This window comes from Phoxinus phoxinus (assembly GCF_949152265.1).
Source record: "Phoxinus phoxinus genome assembly, chromosome: 15".
Classification (NCBI taxonomy): Eukaryota; Metazoa; Chordata; class Actinopteri; order Cypriniformes; family Leuciscidae; genus Phoxinus; species Phoxinus phoxinus.
The window spans coordinates 23,259,783-23,272,517 of record NC_136890.1 but is presented as its reverse complement, the minus strand read 5'-3'; the positions used below and the strand labels follow the sequence as shown (position 1 = coordinate 23,272,517).

The 12,735-nt window shown below is 37.4% G+C and overlaps 1 protein-coding gene across 4 annotated transcripts in view; it reads right to left on the bottom strand.

Moving 5' to 3' along the window:
* The window catches only part of nphp4 (nephronophthisis 4), a 151,896-nt gene that overhangs the window by 94,481 nt on the left and 44,680 nt on the right, over window positions 1-12,735 (bottom strand). For 3 of the 4 annotated variants that reach the window (XR_013800428.1, XR_013800429.1, XM_079637271.1), the window contains exon 6: window positions 12,118-12,254. Coding sequence is in view for 2 of the 4 variants with exons in the window: in XM_079637271.1 (XP_079493397.1) it covers window positions 12,118-12,254 (137 nt within the window). In the remaining 2 variants the exon portion in view is untranslated. The remainder of the gene's footprint in view (window positions 1-12,117; window positions 12,255-12,735) is intronic. The other variant, XM_079637272.1, reaches the window with a different exon arrangement.

Here is a 12,735-nt window from a genome sequence, read left to right as displayed (position 1 = left end):
CCCAGCGCAGCGTTCTTTTGCGTGACAGCGGAAGGTCGGTGGGATGGCTTACAGGCTCTGCAGGACAGACAGAACACATTAATGTGGGAATTAACAGTCCCACTTTGAGGAACACAGGGATTAAAACTTCAGGTCATGGAATCTATTGCCTTAATACTCAAAACAATTGTGTTCCTTAACATCTTTATAGAAACTGTGATACATGTTTTTCCTTATTCTTTGATGAATCTAAAGTGTAAAAGACAAATAGAATTTAACAGCATAAAAGTCTTCAATCCATGTTTAATCCATCCATTTTAATCCTTATTAATTTATGTAAGAAACTAAAAATAAAATATTACTGACTCCAAACATTTAAACAGTAGGGTATATTTGAATTATAATGTAAATAATAAACATAAAAAAAAAAAATAATAATAAACAAAATGGTTCAGACTTCACATTCTCCACCACGTGCCTTCAGTGGGTTTACTTCTCTCTTTATCCATGGCTTCTGATTAGGGTGTGTTTCATCACTTTGTTATCTGTGTCACTCCTTTCCATTAAAAACCAAATTAGCAGCAACAACAAGCAAGAAGCTGAGCCACTAACCACACAGTGATGAGACAAGTATATGTCACCATGGCTTAAATCCTATCAAATGAGCTTTGTGTACGAGTGTGCATGTATGTCACTGCCAATTTACTCCCTAGGGAATGATACAAGCGACATATGTGTGTCATAAGCAGCATACACACTGCTCACTGCAACAAGTTGATAACAATATAATGATATATAATTAGTCCAATATGCTTTGACGCTGAACCTAACAACACACTCTACCTTAAACACAAACAGGCATAGAGTGTACTGCATTACAGATGTACTGCAAGAGATTTTTCTGTTTAATACAAAATATATTTTAAAGAATGTTGGTAACCAGACAGTAGACAGCACCCATTGACTTTCATATTTTTTGGAAGTCTGGTTACCAACATTTTAAAAAAAAATAGTTTGGGTGAGTAAGGGCAATTTTTGCCTTCAATGACACTTTCGATCACTTTGATGATTCGTTTCTGTCATAATGAAGCCTGAAAAATCCAATCCTCATTCACTCCCATTATATAGAAAGTTTGACAGAAGAAAAAAAGTGTGCCACACAAGTTTGGAAAGACAGGAGGGTGAGTAAATAACGACAGTATTTTCATTTTTAACTATTACTTTTAAAAAGACAAGGTGGATGGACAGAAAGTCAGGAAATAGACAGAAAGGCAAAGGATAAAGCGAATAAGATAAGCATGGAAAACGAGTCTGTCTGTGGCTTATCTTAACACATCGGCTACAGAAATATCTTATTTCTGTTTCATACTCTTGTCCTTTTTTTCCTCTCACTCTCCTTTTTGTCTGCTCTCTGTGTGCTGTCACAGATTTTGCTTCCTGTGCCCAAAATATGAATATTTTAGAGCTAAGAAGCTTAAAGGGAACAATGAAATGGCCTGAAGTTAAATCATACCCCATTTCCAGCTTCACAGAGCAAAAGCGTGTGGCTGAGTGAGAGAGAGACTGAAGGAGAAGGAAAGCGAGGGAGGAGAATCTTTTCTGAGTGATGAATGCAGCGCAGTGTATCTCACAGTAATGACAAACTTATCCTCTTTCATTGGCCTCTGTTTCTCATCTGTGAAATTTCTGGACTCTGCGGGTCACGCATCATCTAGCCCAACGTGAGTGACAACAGGCCCTTTAACAAACAAGGCCAGCAACAAGGACGGAGGAATATTACTGTGAATTGAACAAAAAGCACAAAAGATGAGAGGTTTCTATGGAACGAGCAAAAGTTTAAACTAAGACTTATACTAAGTGCCAAAGTAGAAGAAGAAAAAACATAATGGCTGTTTTTATTTTGCATCTGTTTATGTGGTTGTCTCACACCAAGGCATTTCTCTTTAGAAGATCAAGTTCGCATGCAAAAAGAGAGAGCCGGTTAAGTCCCTTCACTCAAAGTTCTGTATTTATTTCTTGTTTTTTGGGGGGGTATTTTAGTTTGCAGGGAATATACGTGCTCCCATTGGCATCACACGCAGCAAATTCAGCCTCAAACCAAAATGTCTTTGATGTTTTTGATGGTGGAATCAGAACAGAAGACTTAAAAATAGAAACAGTTGCATTTGAATCTTCATGAAAGACTTCAATACTTTCTAAAGGAATATAACTTATTTAACTCATGTGTGGGTTGGATCACAATGTCATGCCGTAAAAATGACAACCGACTTTTCTCTTATTTCACCTCAAGTCTTGATAGTCAGTTTTTTTTTAAATAAAGGTTGTTACAAAGGCCATTCAAATAAAAAAGTAGGACTTTCGCAAGTACTACTTTCACTTTGACAATACTCACGATTAACTGTCACCAATATGAACAAAAGCCAACTCCATTAACAAGAAGTATAGAAGATTAAATGTGGGCCAGTAAGTTGATTTTAAAGAACCTTCTGTGTGTTGAATAGTCTGGTTCAGGCGAGTGATTGGGAAGGTCATTTAAACCAAATATAGGAATAATAGCAGCAAGAAAAGACAAGCTCTAGAGGGGTGAGGGTCATCGTCCCATTCAGACACAAGAATTGAAGAAGGTTTTTTTCCCCTGGAAAAATAAAATTGGTTTCTGAAGGTTATTTCTCTGTAGTGAGCAGATTAAATGAATAGAGAGTGTCTGTTATTTCGGGGAGGAGGGGGCGTGACTGTGGAGTGTCATCAGCATTTATTTAATACCAGTGGGCTGATGATCGAGGGAAGAGGTTTCATAGTTTCGTCCATTGAGAAGTGACTAACTTTATTAATGCAAAATTATACACCAAACAAAAACTTGTTTTTTAAAGAACGCAATTATACACCAAATTAGTATTATTTAAAGTATTTACAGGGGTTGTCGATTAAATTCACAGGGCCCTGGACAAAATTTTAATTGTTAGGGACCCCCTACATTAGACACAATGAGAAGACCTTTGACCTTTGTCATAAGACAAGAACAGAACAGTATCCCTGTGTCACCATTATGTTTAGTTTTGTTCATGGACTTTCAGTTTGTTCATTGTCACGTATTTCCTTGTTCAGATTCCCGCCACTCATTTGTCTCCTTGGTCACCGTCATTATTAGTTCATATGTGTCAGCTGTGTGTAATTAATCAAACTCGTTTGTGTTCACTACTTAAGTTATTCCTTCTCCTGCACTCCTTGTTCGGTCTGCCTTGCATTTAGTGGCTATGTTTACATGCACAACTTCTGTTTCAATCGGACTGAATTCATTCCGATTGATGCTGAGGGAAAAGACAATTTTAGGATGACGGGACACTTATTTATGACACTTTATTCAACATGAAAATCAGCTCATTCCACGCGTCATTACGCCATTTCTACGTCATTGCACATGTGCAGTCCTTTGACTTTCAGTTTTCAATCCGATCAAGTGTTTACATGTTCTCTCGATCGGATTAGAATAGGAATAAACCACCCTTTCAATCCGATCGAAATTCCATTCGGATCAAACCCAATCGGATCGATTAAGGTGTTTACATGAAGGCTTTTCAGTCCGATTAAACTGTCAATCCGATTACTAACGGATTATTTGGTTGCATGTAAACGTCCTTCCTGTCCTAGTATTATTTGTATTACCCTCATTAAACTTCGTATTGGAACTTTATTCTTCATCTTCGTCTGCCTTGCGTGACCACCCGTGACACCCTGGTCCCCTCCAATGCCAGCTATGCGTATTTAAATAAATAAATAAATAAAAATTATTCTTTTGTTTAGATCGTTTAAAAAATAAAGATGTTAATACGTTTTCACATAAAATTGTATTTTATTTATACATGTCAAAAACACATAATATAATGACGCAGCCATTAGTTTCTTTAATCAATACTCAATTGAATTATTGTGGCAGCAAACTATACTTATGGAGTTGAAGGGGAGCATGAATAATTTACATAACTCTGACACAAAAGAATTCTTTGGTCAGCAAGTCCTCAGTTCTTTGAAAATCATAAAAGGGTCTCACTAAGCTATTGACTTCTGCGAAATGGCAATGCGGTCGAAAGAACTCAGAGTCAAGGGTAAGTCAGAGAACAAAGACGAGCTTCCTTATATTAATTTGAATCTGCACTGCAGCTCTTCCCGCATAATAGACTTTTAATGGATTTCATAAAATGTACAATCAAATTTATTGGGATTTATTGACAAATGGCTTGTGAAAGAACCGGGAATAAGGAGGCAATTATTCAGGGTATAAACAGTGACCAAATGTGTAAATGCTCAAATAACCAAGAAACAATTACCATTAACCCTTAAAGGTGCAAGTAATATGCACTAAAAGTTTTACCCTTGCACTGAAAACATGTCATTAGTGAAGAGACATTTTTGCAAGAGGGAGGGGAAGATTACGAGGGCACATGAATTTTAAACATATTTATAATAAACACTGCAATATTCCATATATAAAAAAAAAAGTTTATATTTGTATATTTGGATTTCATGTTGACTTTAACCATGTTATTAAATGATTAGTGGCAGTTTTAATTATTAGTTTATACCACAGCTAAGTGCTCAGATCAGGTTTTGTGATTTCAGTGCACATCTTAAAGTTTAGTAGCATTTGAAAAGCGGTTTTATCACAAACTGTATGTTCCTTATGATGCTTATGAGCATCCCAGCAAGCCTTCAGAAAGAGCCGAATGAATACAGTTATATACCATATCTCAGGCTTTAAAAGATTGTGAGTGTGTGTGTGTGCCCACACTGAGAGAGTGTGCTGGCTCAAACTGTGATGAGTCATGCAGGAAGTGTAACAGCAGTATCATTAGCATGTTATCCACATCCGCCCACTCAGCCTCTCTCACTCTCTCACACACACACACACAGCTTTCAATTGTTTCAGCTGACAAACACCTCTCATTGATGATGCTAATCATTGCCCTCTGCTAAGCAGTACATCAACAAAAGACACAAATGCACAGATGTACAAAAATATACAAACGCAGATGCCAAACACAAAAATGTTCTGCACCAATGTGACAACATAGCTCAAACCTCCGGCAGACAATCTTTTTTACCTAGCCAGTCAAAAGCACCAAAAAGTTACCCAGATGCTCAGAAATGGATAAACCAGCTAATGCTAGAGTGGTAGATTAAGCTGCGCCAGCTTCCCACAACATGGAGGGGCTCTTTACATTCATATTAAAGGTCAATCATTGAGAGAAGGGGTTTCAGAAAATGTTCAGTTGGGGCAGCAATGTACCAAGTAGTGTCCTAAATTGAAAATTCATAAATTGAAAAGCACCATGGTAACTTTTATTCTCTGAACATTGAAAACAGTAATCAAACATCAGCAATGATTACATCTGAGACCAGTGTAGCCATTTATGCAGCACTGCACTTTAGACAGTTACATTCAATTTAGTCTCATTGTGTTCTTTAAGACCGTCTTTGCATGTCACTCATATCTAATTGAATAACTGTGAGCAGCTCTTGATATAAAAAAAAAGAAAAAAAATAAGTATTTTCAAAACATCTAGTCAATAAGCTAAATCATAGTTTAATCAACGCTCTGTATGAAATGAAACACAAGTGAAATGAAAAAGATAAAATCTTGCAAGACTGTATGAGGGAATTATTGAAAATTGTAATATGGGGGGAAACTGTTGGATATTTCACATTACCTAAAAATCCTATCCTTGGACAAAACTCTGTGTCAAAGCTGTCAGATCAATGGCGTGTATGCAGCTCCCTCTGCTGTGACTAAGTTCGTATGGTTCTTCTGTGCTTACATTTTTATGTACGATTTGAATTAACATAGGTTGTATAAGGTTTTTTGAGGCAGGTCTGAAAATAAAGATCTAGACAAACAGCCCAGATTCACCAGGCTTTGCCAAACAGTGAGCAAAAATAGCAATGATAATTGAGTCTTCAAGCTTTGGGCCAAGGCTTATTTTATGCAGCTGCTAGCAAGCAGTGTTCTCAATCAGGATAAGGATAAAGACGAAGATGAGGGCAAAGATATGGATGAGGAGAGGGATAAGGTCAAGGATGAGATGAGGAAAGTTGTGGAGAAGGATGAAGAACAGGACAAGGACAGGACTTAATAATGAGGATTTTTCTTGGATCCAAGTTTTATCATAAACAGTGGTTAAATATCAAAGCTGAAGACTTAAATCCTGAAAAGTGAAAGAGCCAGGAGAAAACCGTTCAGAGAGAATACCAAGAGGCCTACAGCAACTCTGGAGCTGTTGCAGGAATTTATGACAAAGAGTGGTCATTGTGTGTGGCGAGCACAGTGTGCATGTGACAACTCTTTAAGTTCAATTAAGACTTCATTTAAAACTGTGCTTGCAAGGATACTCGAAAAATCTGGGAAAATGCCTGGGATTTAGGCATAATTTTGTGTTTCTGTCCATTCATACGCACCACACCGGTCTCGTATCTCTCACAGAGGAGCTACGGAAACATAAAAGGAAAAGGACAGTGAAGGACGAGAGAGGACCAGGCCTGGACATTTACGTTATGTTTGTTTATGTGTGTGCTGTTACTTTCCTTTTATGTTTGTTTATTTTATATGATTAAAGTAGTGAAACGTTCGCCGGGTCCCGCCTCCTTCTTCCCTGAATAACAAACTTGTTACATTGGTGCCAAAATCCGGAAAGAAAGAGGAACGCGCTGTCATACAGCCCTCGCTGCTGTGGGGAATCTGCGGTGCCATCGAGTATGACTAAGCAGAGTCTGCCGTCATAGGCACTCGAGGCGGTGGGCTGGAGTGAGTTTGTCTGTCCCTCTGGCAACTCACTCCAGCCTACCGCCTCAAGCGCCTTTATCATTTAAAAAAAATTAATTACACATTTATTACTTATTAAATATTAGGTTTTATCATCATATTTTATAAAATATTATGTTTTCTTTAAAACAAATATTTGTAATAATAGATGAAAATTACAACGTTATTATAATTATACAGGAAACTCCAACCATTCAAAGTTAATCTTACAATTTTGACAAAACTTCATCTTTGACACTGTACATTAAAGGGTTAGTTCACCCAAAAATGAAAATTCAGTCAGTAATTACTTTAAGTTTATCATGCGACGTCAATACTTTATGTGCGGAAAAACAACAAAAATAATGACTTTATTCCACTATTCATTTCCTTCTCTCTGGGCCTCGAGTTAGTTCACGTAGTGTTTTAGCGCAGCGCGTCTGTGTTGCACGTCACCACGTAGACTCACTATTGGCCGACACTGGTCATGTGTGTGATGCGTGGTGACGTGCAACACAGACGCGCTGCGCTAAAACACTACATGAACTAACTCGAGGACCAGAGAGAAGGAAATGAAGTGGAATAAAGTCGTTATTTTTTTTGTTTTTCCGCACATAAAGTATTGACGTCGCATGATAAACTTAATGCAGAGCCACTGTAGTCACTTGGACTATTGTAACAATGTTTTAATAACTATTCTGGGCCGGCGAGTTTGGGTCCCTCTGGAAGGCTATGGAGGAGTGAGACTACCTTCAGATTTCATCAAAAATATCTTAATTTTTGATCCGAAGATGAACGAAAGACTTAGATGGTTGGAACAACATGAGGATGAGTAATTACTGACTGAATTTTCATTTTTGGGTGAACTAACCCTTTAAGGTCCCATTAGTTCACGTTAGTTAATGCATTAACTAACATTCACAAACAATGAGCAATACATTTCTTATAGTATTAATTAACCTTTATTATCATGAACTAATAATGAACAATCATATTTTTATTAACTTGTGTAACCTCAGGTCTATTAAATAATATTGACAGATATAATATGCGATTTTAATAATGTATTAATATTTAAGATGAAACTCTGTGCTCACACTATGAGTATCAATCCTGTTAAAAACAACAATCCCCTCCTTTTTCTTTCACCTGCCCAGATATACACACCTCTGACGGTTAAGATTTCATACATCTTTCACAGAATGAGAGATGTGTTCAGAGCATCAACAATATCCTGATGACAATGCATTGAGAGTCACACTCTCTAAAGGTCAACCACCCACACGAGGGCCAATTAGAGCCTGCTGTCAACTGCTATCACATGTGAATTATCACCTCAGAGCTGCAGAGAAGTGACGTCAGGCGATGAGAGTGCACAGATTCTGATGAATATTCCCTCATCCGTTCTCTCATACTATTTATCTTGATTTCTCTTTTTGTTTTCTGTCACCATTGTCTCCATCTTTCTTGTTAACACAATGAAGAAAGTGCACTTTTTTTTATTCAAAGCTGCTTGCCAATCACAGATGATGGATTAATCTAATCACCTCTGACCCTGCTAAAGATCCTCTGTTGTACAGTAAATCTTTGAGCTGGAGGTCACCTGTCTTTCATCACATTTGTTGAGCATGAGAACCCTTGACCTGCGATGAGGACAAAAACATAATGAATTATTGATTGATCTAAAATTAGAAATGACCTTACTATGAAATCCAACACATCTGTCAGTGTTTGTATTTCATTGACAAAGGGATTTAAAAATAAAAACACACAGTACTTCATAAAGAAATCACAGCAAAAATATTAATTTGTAGATATTTTATAATATTATTATACTAATTAATTAATGAATTACTTATAAGAAGAATATTATATTTTTATTATTAGCTAATTGTAATTTACACTGATTTGTATTTATTTTTAGTAGAAATGTTTTATATAATTAATAAGGAAGGAAATGCCAGTGCTTATAAGCAGCAAAAGAATAGAGTTAACATGTTTGCATAGGTGAAGATTGTGAATGCTGAACATTCAGCAACAGGGTTTCAATCTTAAATTGAATCTTTAAATTTAAGTATAAAGTTAATAGATCGATAGAACCCCGAAGGCTGAATTGTCTACACAACAAAGTTTGGAGTCTATACAGTAAGCGGTTCAGGGTGAATTAATAGCAGAAGTTTAATACAGTACCTGACATTAAGGATTTAAAGAAACACAACCCAACCCAGAACGTCTGACGAATATCAATACAGTACTGCCTTGCAAGCACTATAATAAAAAGTACTAAAATAAATTCCAAGCTCTGTTATATTACCATAAATACACCAAGAATAACAAAAAGAGGCTTACTTCAATATGACAACAAGTGACGTCCTAGGAGCTGATTTTAGCTCGGCTAAAATAGTTCATCTGACATTCCGCTGACACCGCAGGGAAAGTGACACAACCTGAGCACAATTAAAACAGGCTCTTCTGTAAAGTACTGTAGGTGCATATGTCTGTCTAGGTTTCTAAAGCTGTGTTTGGGACACCTGATTAAAGAATACTGAAAGTTTTTCTGCCTCACACCATATACACACAGAGAAGCACCACCATGAAAGGATGAGAAACAAAAGGTTTGTCACAAGCTGTCAAAAATGACATTGTTATCCATTTCCACTTCTTCAATTTTACCCCTCTTGTCCCTCTACTGTTACAGTATCTCTCTCTCTCTCTCTCTCTCTCTCTCTCTTTCTTTCTCTCTCTCTCTCTCTCTCTCTCTCTCTCTCTCTCTCTCTCTCTCTCGCTGTTTAAGGGATGACCAAAGCGGTGTGTCTGCAGTGTGTAAATAATTGCAAACGCATGAGTGCATCTGTCAAACATGGTTACCGGGGTCCAGGCTCCATACAGCAGCACACACAAACACACACACACACACACACACACACACACACACACACACACACACATACACAAGACTGCAGAGGGCCTGAAACACAACCACACTGGAATACAGACCATCTTATAAAAACTGCACTGCTCCCTCCCACAATCCAAATTGTCCCTGTAAGAATTGAAGAGAGGGGAGAAGAAATTTCCATAATAAAGCTTCTTACTCGAGGTGCTCATGGAGAGGTCATGGACCACGGCTCCAAATCAAACTATCAAAATTACAAATCTGTGCTCATTTACTGACACTTTCCTTATTTAAGTACTTTCCTACTTTGTCTTATTTAAGCGTGACACAAAGCATCAAGTGATAAACAACATGTATGTGTGCAATAAATCCATTTCAGAGGTAAATAACATCTCTTTTAGCAAGACTTTCAGTGAATAATGATGTAAATGTCAATCTAATTTAGTACATTATGGTGTTCCACAGAAAAAGAAAACATGCAGGTTTCTAAAAACATGCTGAATTTTCAGCAACCGTTACTCCAGTCTTCAGTCTTACATGATCTTCCAGAAATCATTCTAATATGCTGATTTGGTGCTCAAGAAACATTTCTTATTATTATAAATATGTATAAAAAAAAGTATTGCCTATCGCTTTTGATCAATTTAATGCATCCTTGCTGAATAAAAGTATTAATTTATTTGGAAAAAAAATCTTATTGACTCCAAACTTTTGAATGGTACTGTAGCTTCAAAAGTCAACAGCATTGCCTGTCAAGACACTGGTTATGGCTCTTAGCCTTTCAATTACCAGCCTCAGCCATTAACTAGGCTGCATCAACACACCAAACTCAACAATCTTTATCATCTGAAGTTTTTAAGCTTTGCACTCACTTTGATCATTTAGATATTTATTATGGAAAAACAGGAGCAGATGGTGTTTGTGACTGTAGAGAATTTTGGTGGATTTATAATGTATATGTGAGGCTGATCAGAGAGAGAGACAATGCGACTCTAATCACAGAAATCTGGAACACACATGTCTGTAGAACGGTCTACATTCTAATACAAACCCCATTACACTGTGCCAATGAAATCAACAATGATTTCCATTGCAGACTACTTTATTCAGACTGTGTTCAGACCACCTGTGCATTTGCTGAAGCACAGAAGGCAATGCTCAACAAAGTCCTTTATATTTTGGTTATTTATTTCAGCATGCAAAAGAGACTAAAGCCCGGCTCAGACTACAAGAGTTTTTAAGACCCTGTTTACACTAGCGCATTTTCGTTTTAAAATGCATAACTTTTGCTACGGTTACACCTGCCGTCTACGTACACTACACTACAGAGTTTCGACCCTCTAAACCGGAGACTTTCTGAAACGCTGCAGACCCTGTTTTAGTTTGAGAACTCCAGGGTTGCGTTTCGGTGTAAATGGACCAAAACAGAGACTTTTTAGGAGCCATTGTGCAGTTTAACTCTGCATTTTCTTTCTTTCAAATCTCAAACCTGCACAAACTACAAGATTTAAAAATCGTGGCATATCACACACTACATGATATTCTTAAGATTATCATGCCAGATTTCGCACCTCACGTGATCTCTAGGGGAAGCAAAATGTAAACAAATGAATACAGTGTCACGGCAATTTCCTGTAGACATTATATGAGAAGACACTATAAAGGCTGTTGTGTTGTTGCCACATTTCGAGCAGCTGTTCCTTCATCTCCATAATACAATGGACCCGTACAGCTGCTTGTTTCGATGATCGCCATTTCAAAAGTTCCGTCACTTCCGTCTCCTTGTATACTTTTCTCTCGTTGGCTACTGTAGAAGTACTGACGTACTCATCCGATTTAAAATTCTAAATATCAAATATGTTTGACATTGTCGGGGCGGCCCTGGTGTGTCCGCGAGCAGATTGGGAGGTTTAAGATTTGATCTGTAAAAGCCTCACATTAACAGATAATCTGGACCGAACATCGATACCGACCGATGCCATAGTGTGTGATATGCCGAAACGATTGTTTCTCTGAATGTCAGGAGGGGTAAACCGTGTCATTTGTTTCAATCATCCAAATACAACTCACTTAATCTCATTAACCCTCCTATTGAATGGAAACTTTAGATTCTGGAATAAATAAAATATTTTGGGTGATGAAAATGTGTGCAAATAGGGAAGTTCTACAATGGCAAAAGAAAACTTTTATGTTATGATTGATGTAATATTCCCAACTTCAGTCTGATTACAATAGTTTGTGCAACACATTTCTGCACAGATTTTTTTTATGGTTAGAAATAGGACCTAATGAACCTTTACTTAGAACATGTGTACTTTAAAAGACAAAAACACCCGTTTAAAGATGACCCCTTTAAGAAGAAGTCACATCAAAAGTTCTGTAAAAAATATATACTTACTGAATATACATTATTGAATTGCATAAATGCTTGGTTGGAGTCATAGCTTACTGTATTCTGGCAGTCTGTATTGAGCAGCTGGAGCAGGTCAGATTCGAAGACCTCCACGGAGGGGAAGAGTGCCACACGTAGGTTCTCCAACACACACGAGAAGCTCTTCAACAGACGAGGCTTCCGCAGTGCATCTGCTTCAACAGAGATGGAGTGAATATAACATTAACATTGTACTGATTTCCTGCATGCACAGCCAATTCCATCCAGCCATTTTATTATTTTCCTTTATATTTAATGGCTATTCATTTTTTACAACATTGCAGCAACAAAGGAATTAATTAGACATTAAAAATTAATTTATCAGCACACTTCAGGATGCCAAGATCCTCTTACTCATGGCAATCAATTCAAATATGAATAATAAAAAAAACAGAACAAGTGCATGGGATAACAAACTACTGAGCAATGCACAAGAGAGCTCAACGTGTTCCAGAAGTAGGGGAAAACCCATGTGTAGGCCAACGTAATGGAGCTCCATGTGGCCCAAATTCCTCTTCTGATTTAAAAAAGAATTAGGACCAATGATAATTTGTCATTTGGAGTATGTGTCTGGCTGCAGCATCACAGACACATTTCCTCCAGCTGAGATCTTTGGCTGGCCCCATTTCTGCTCTC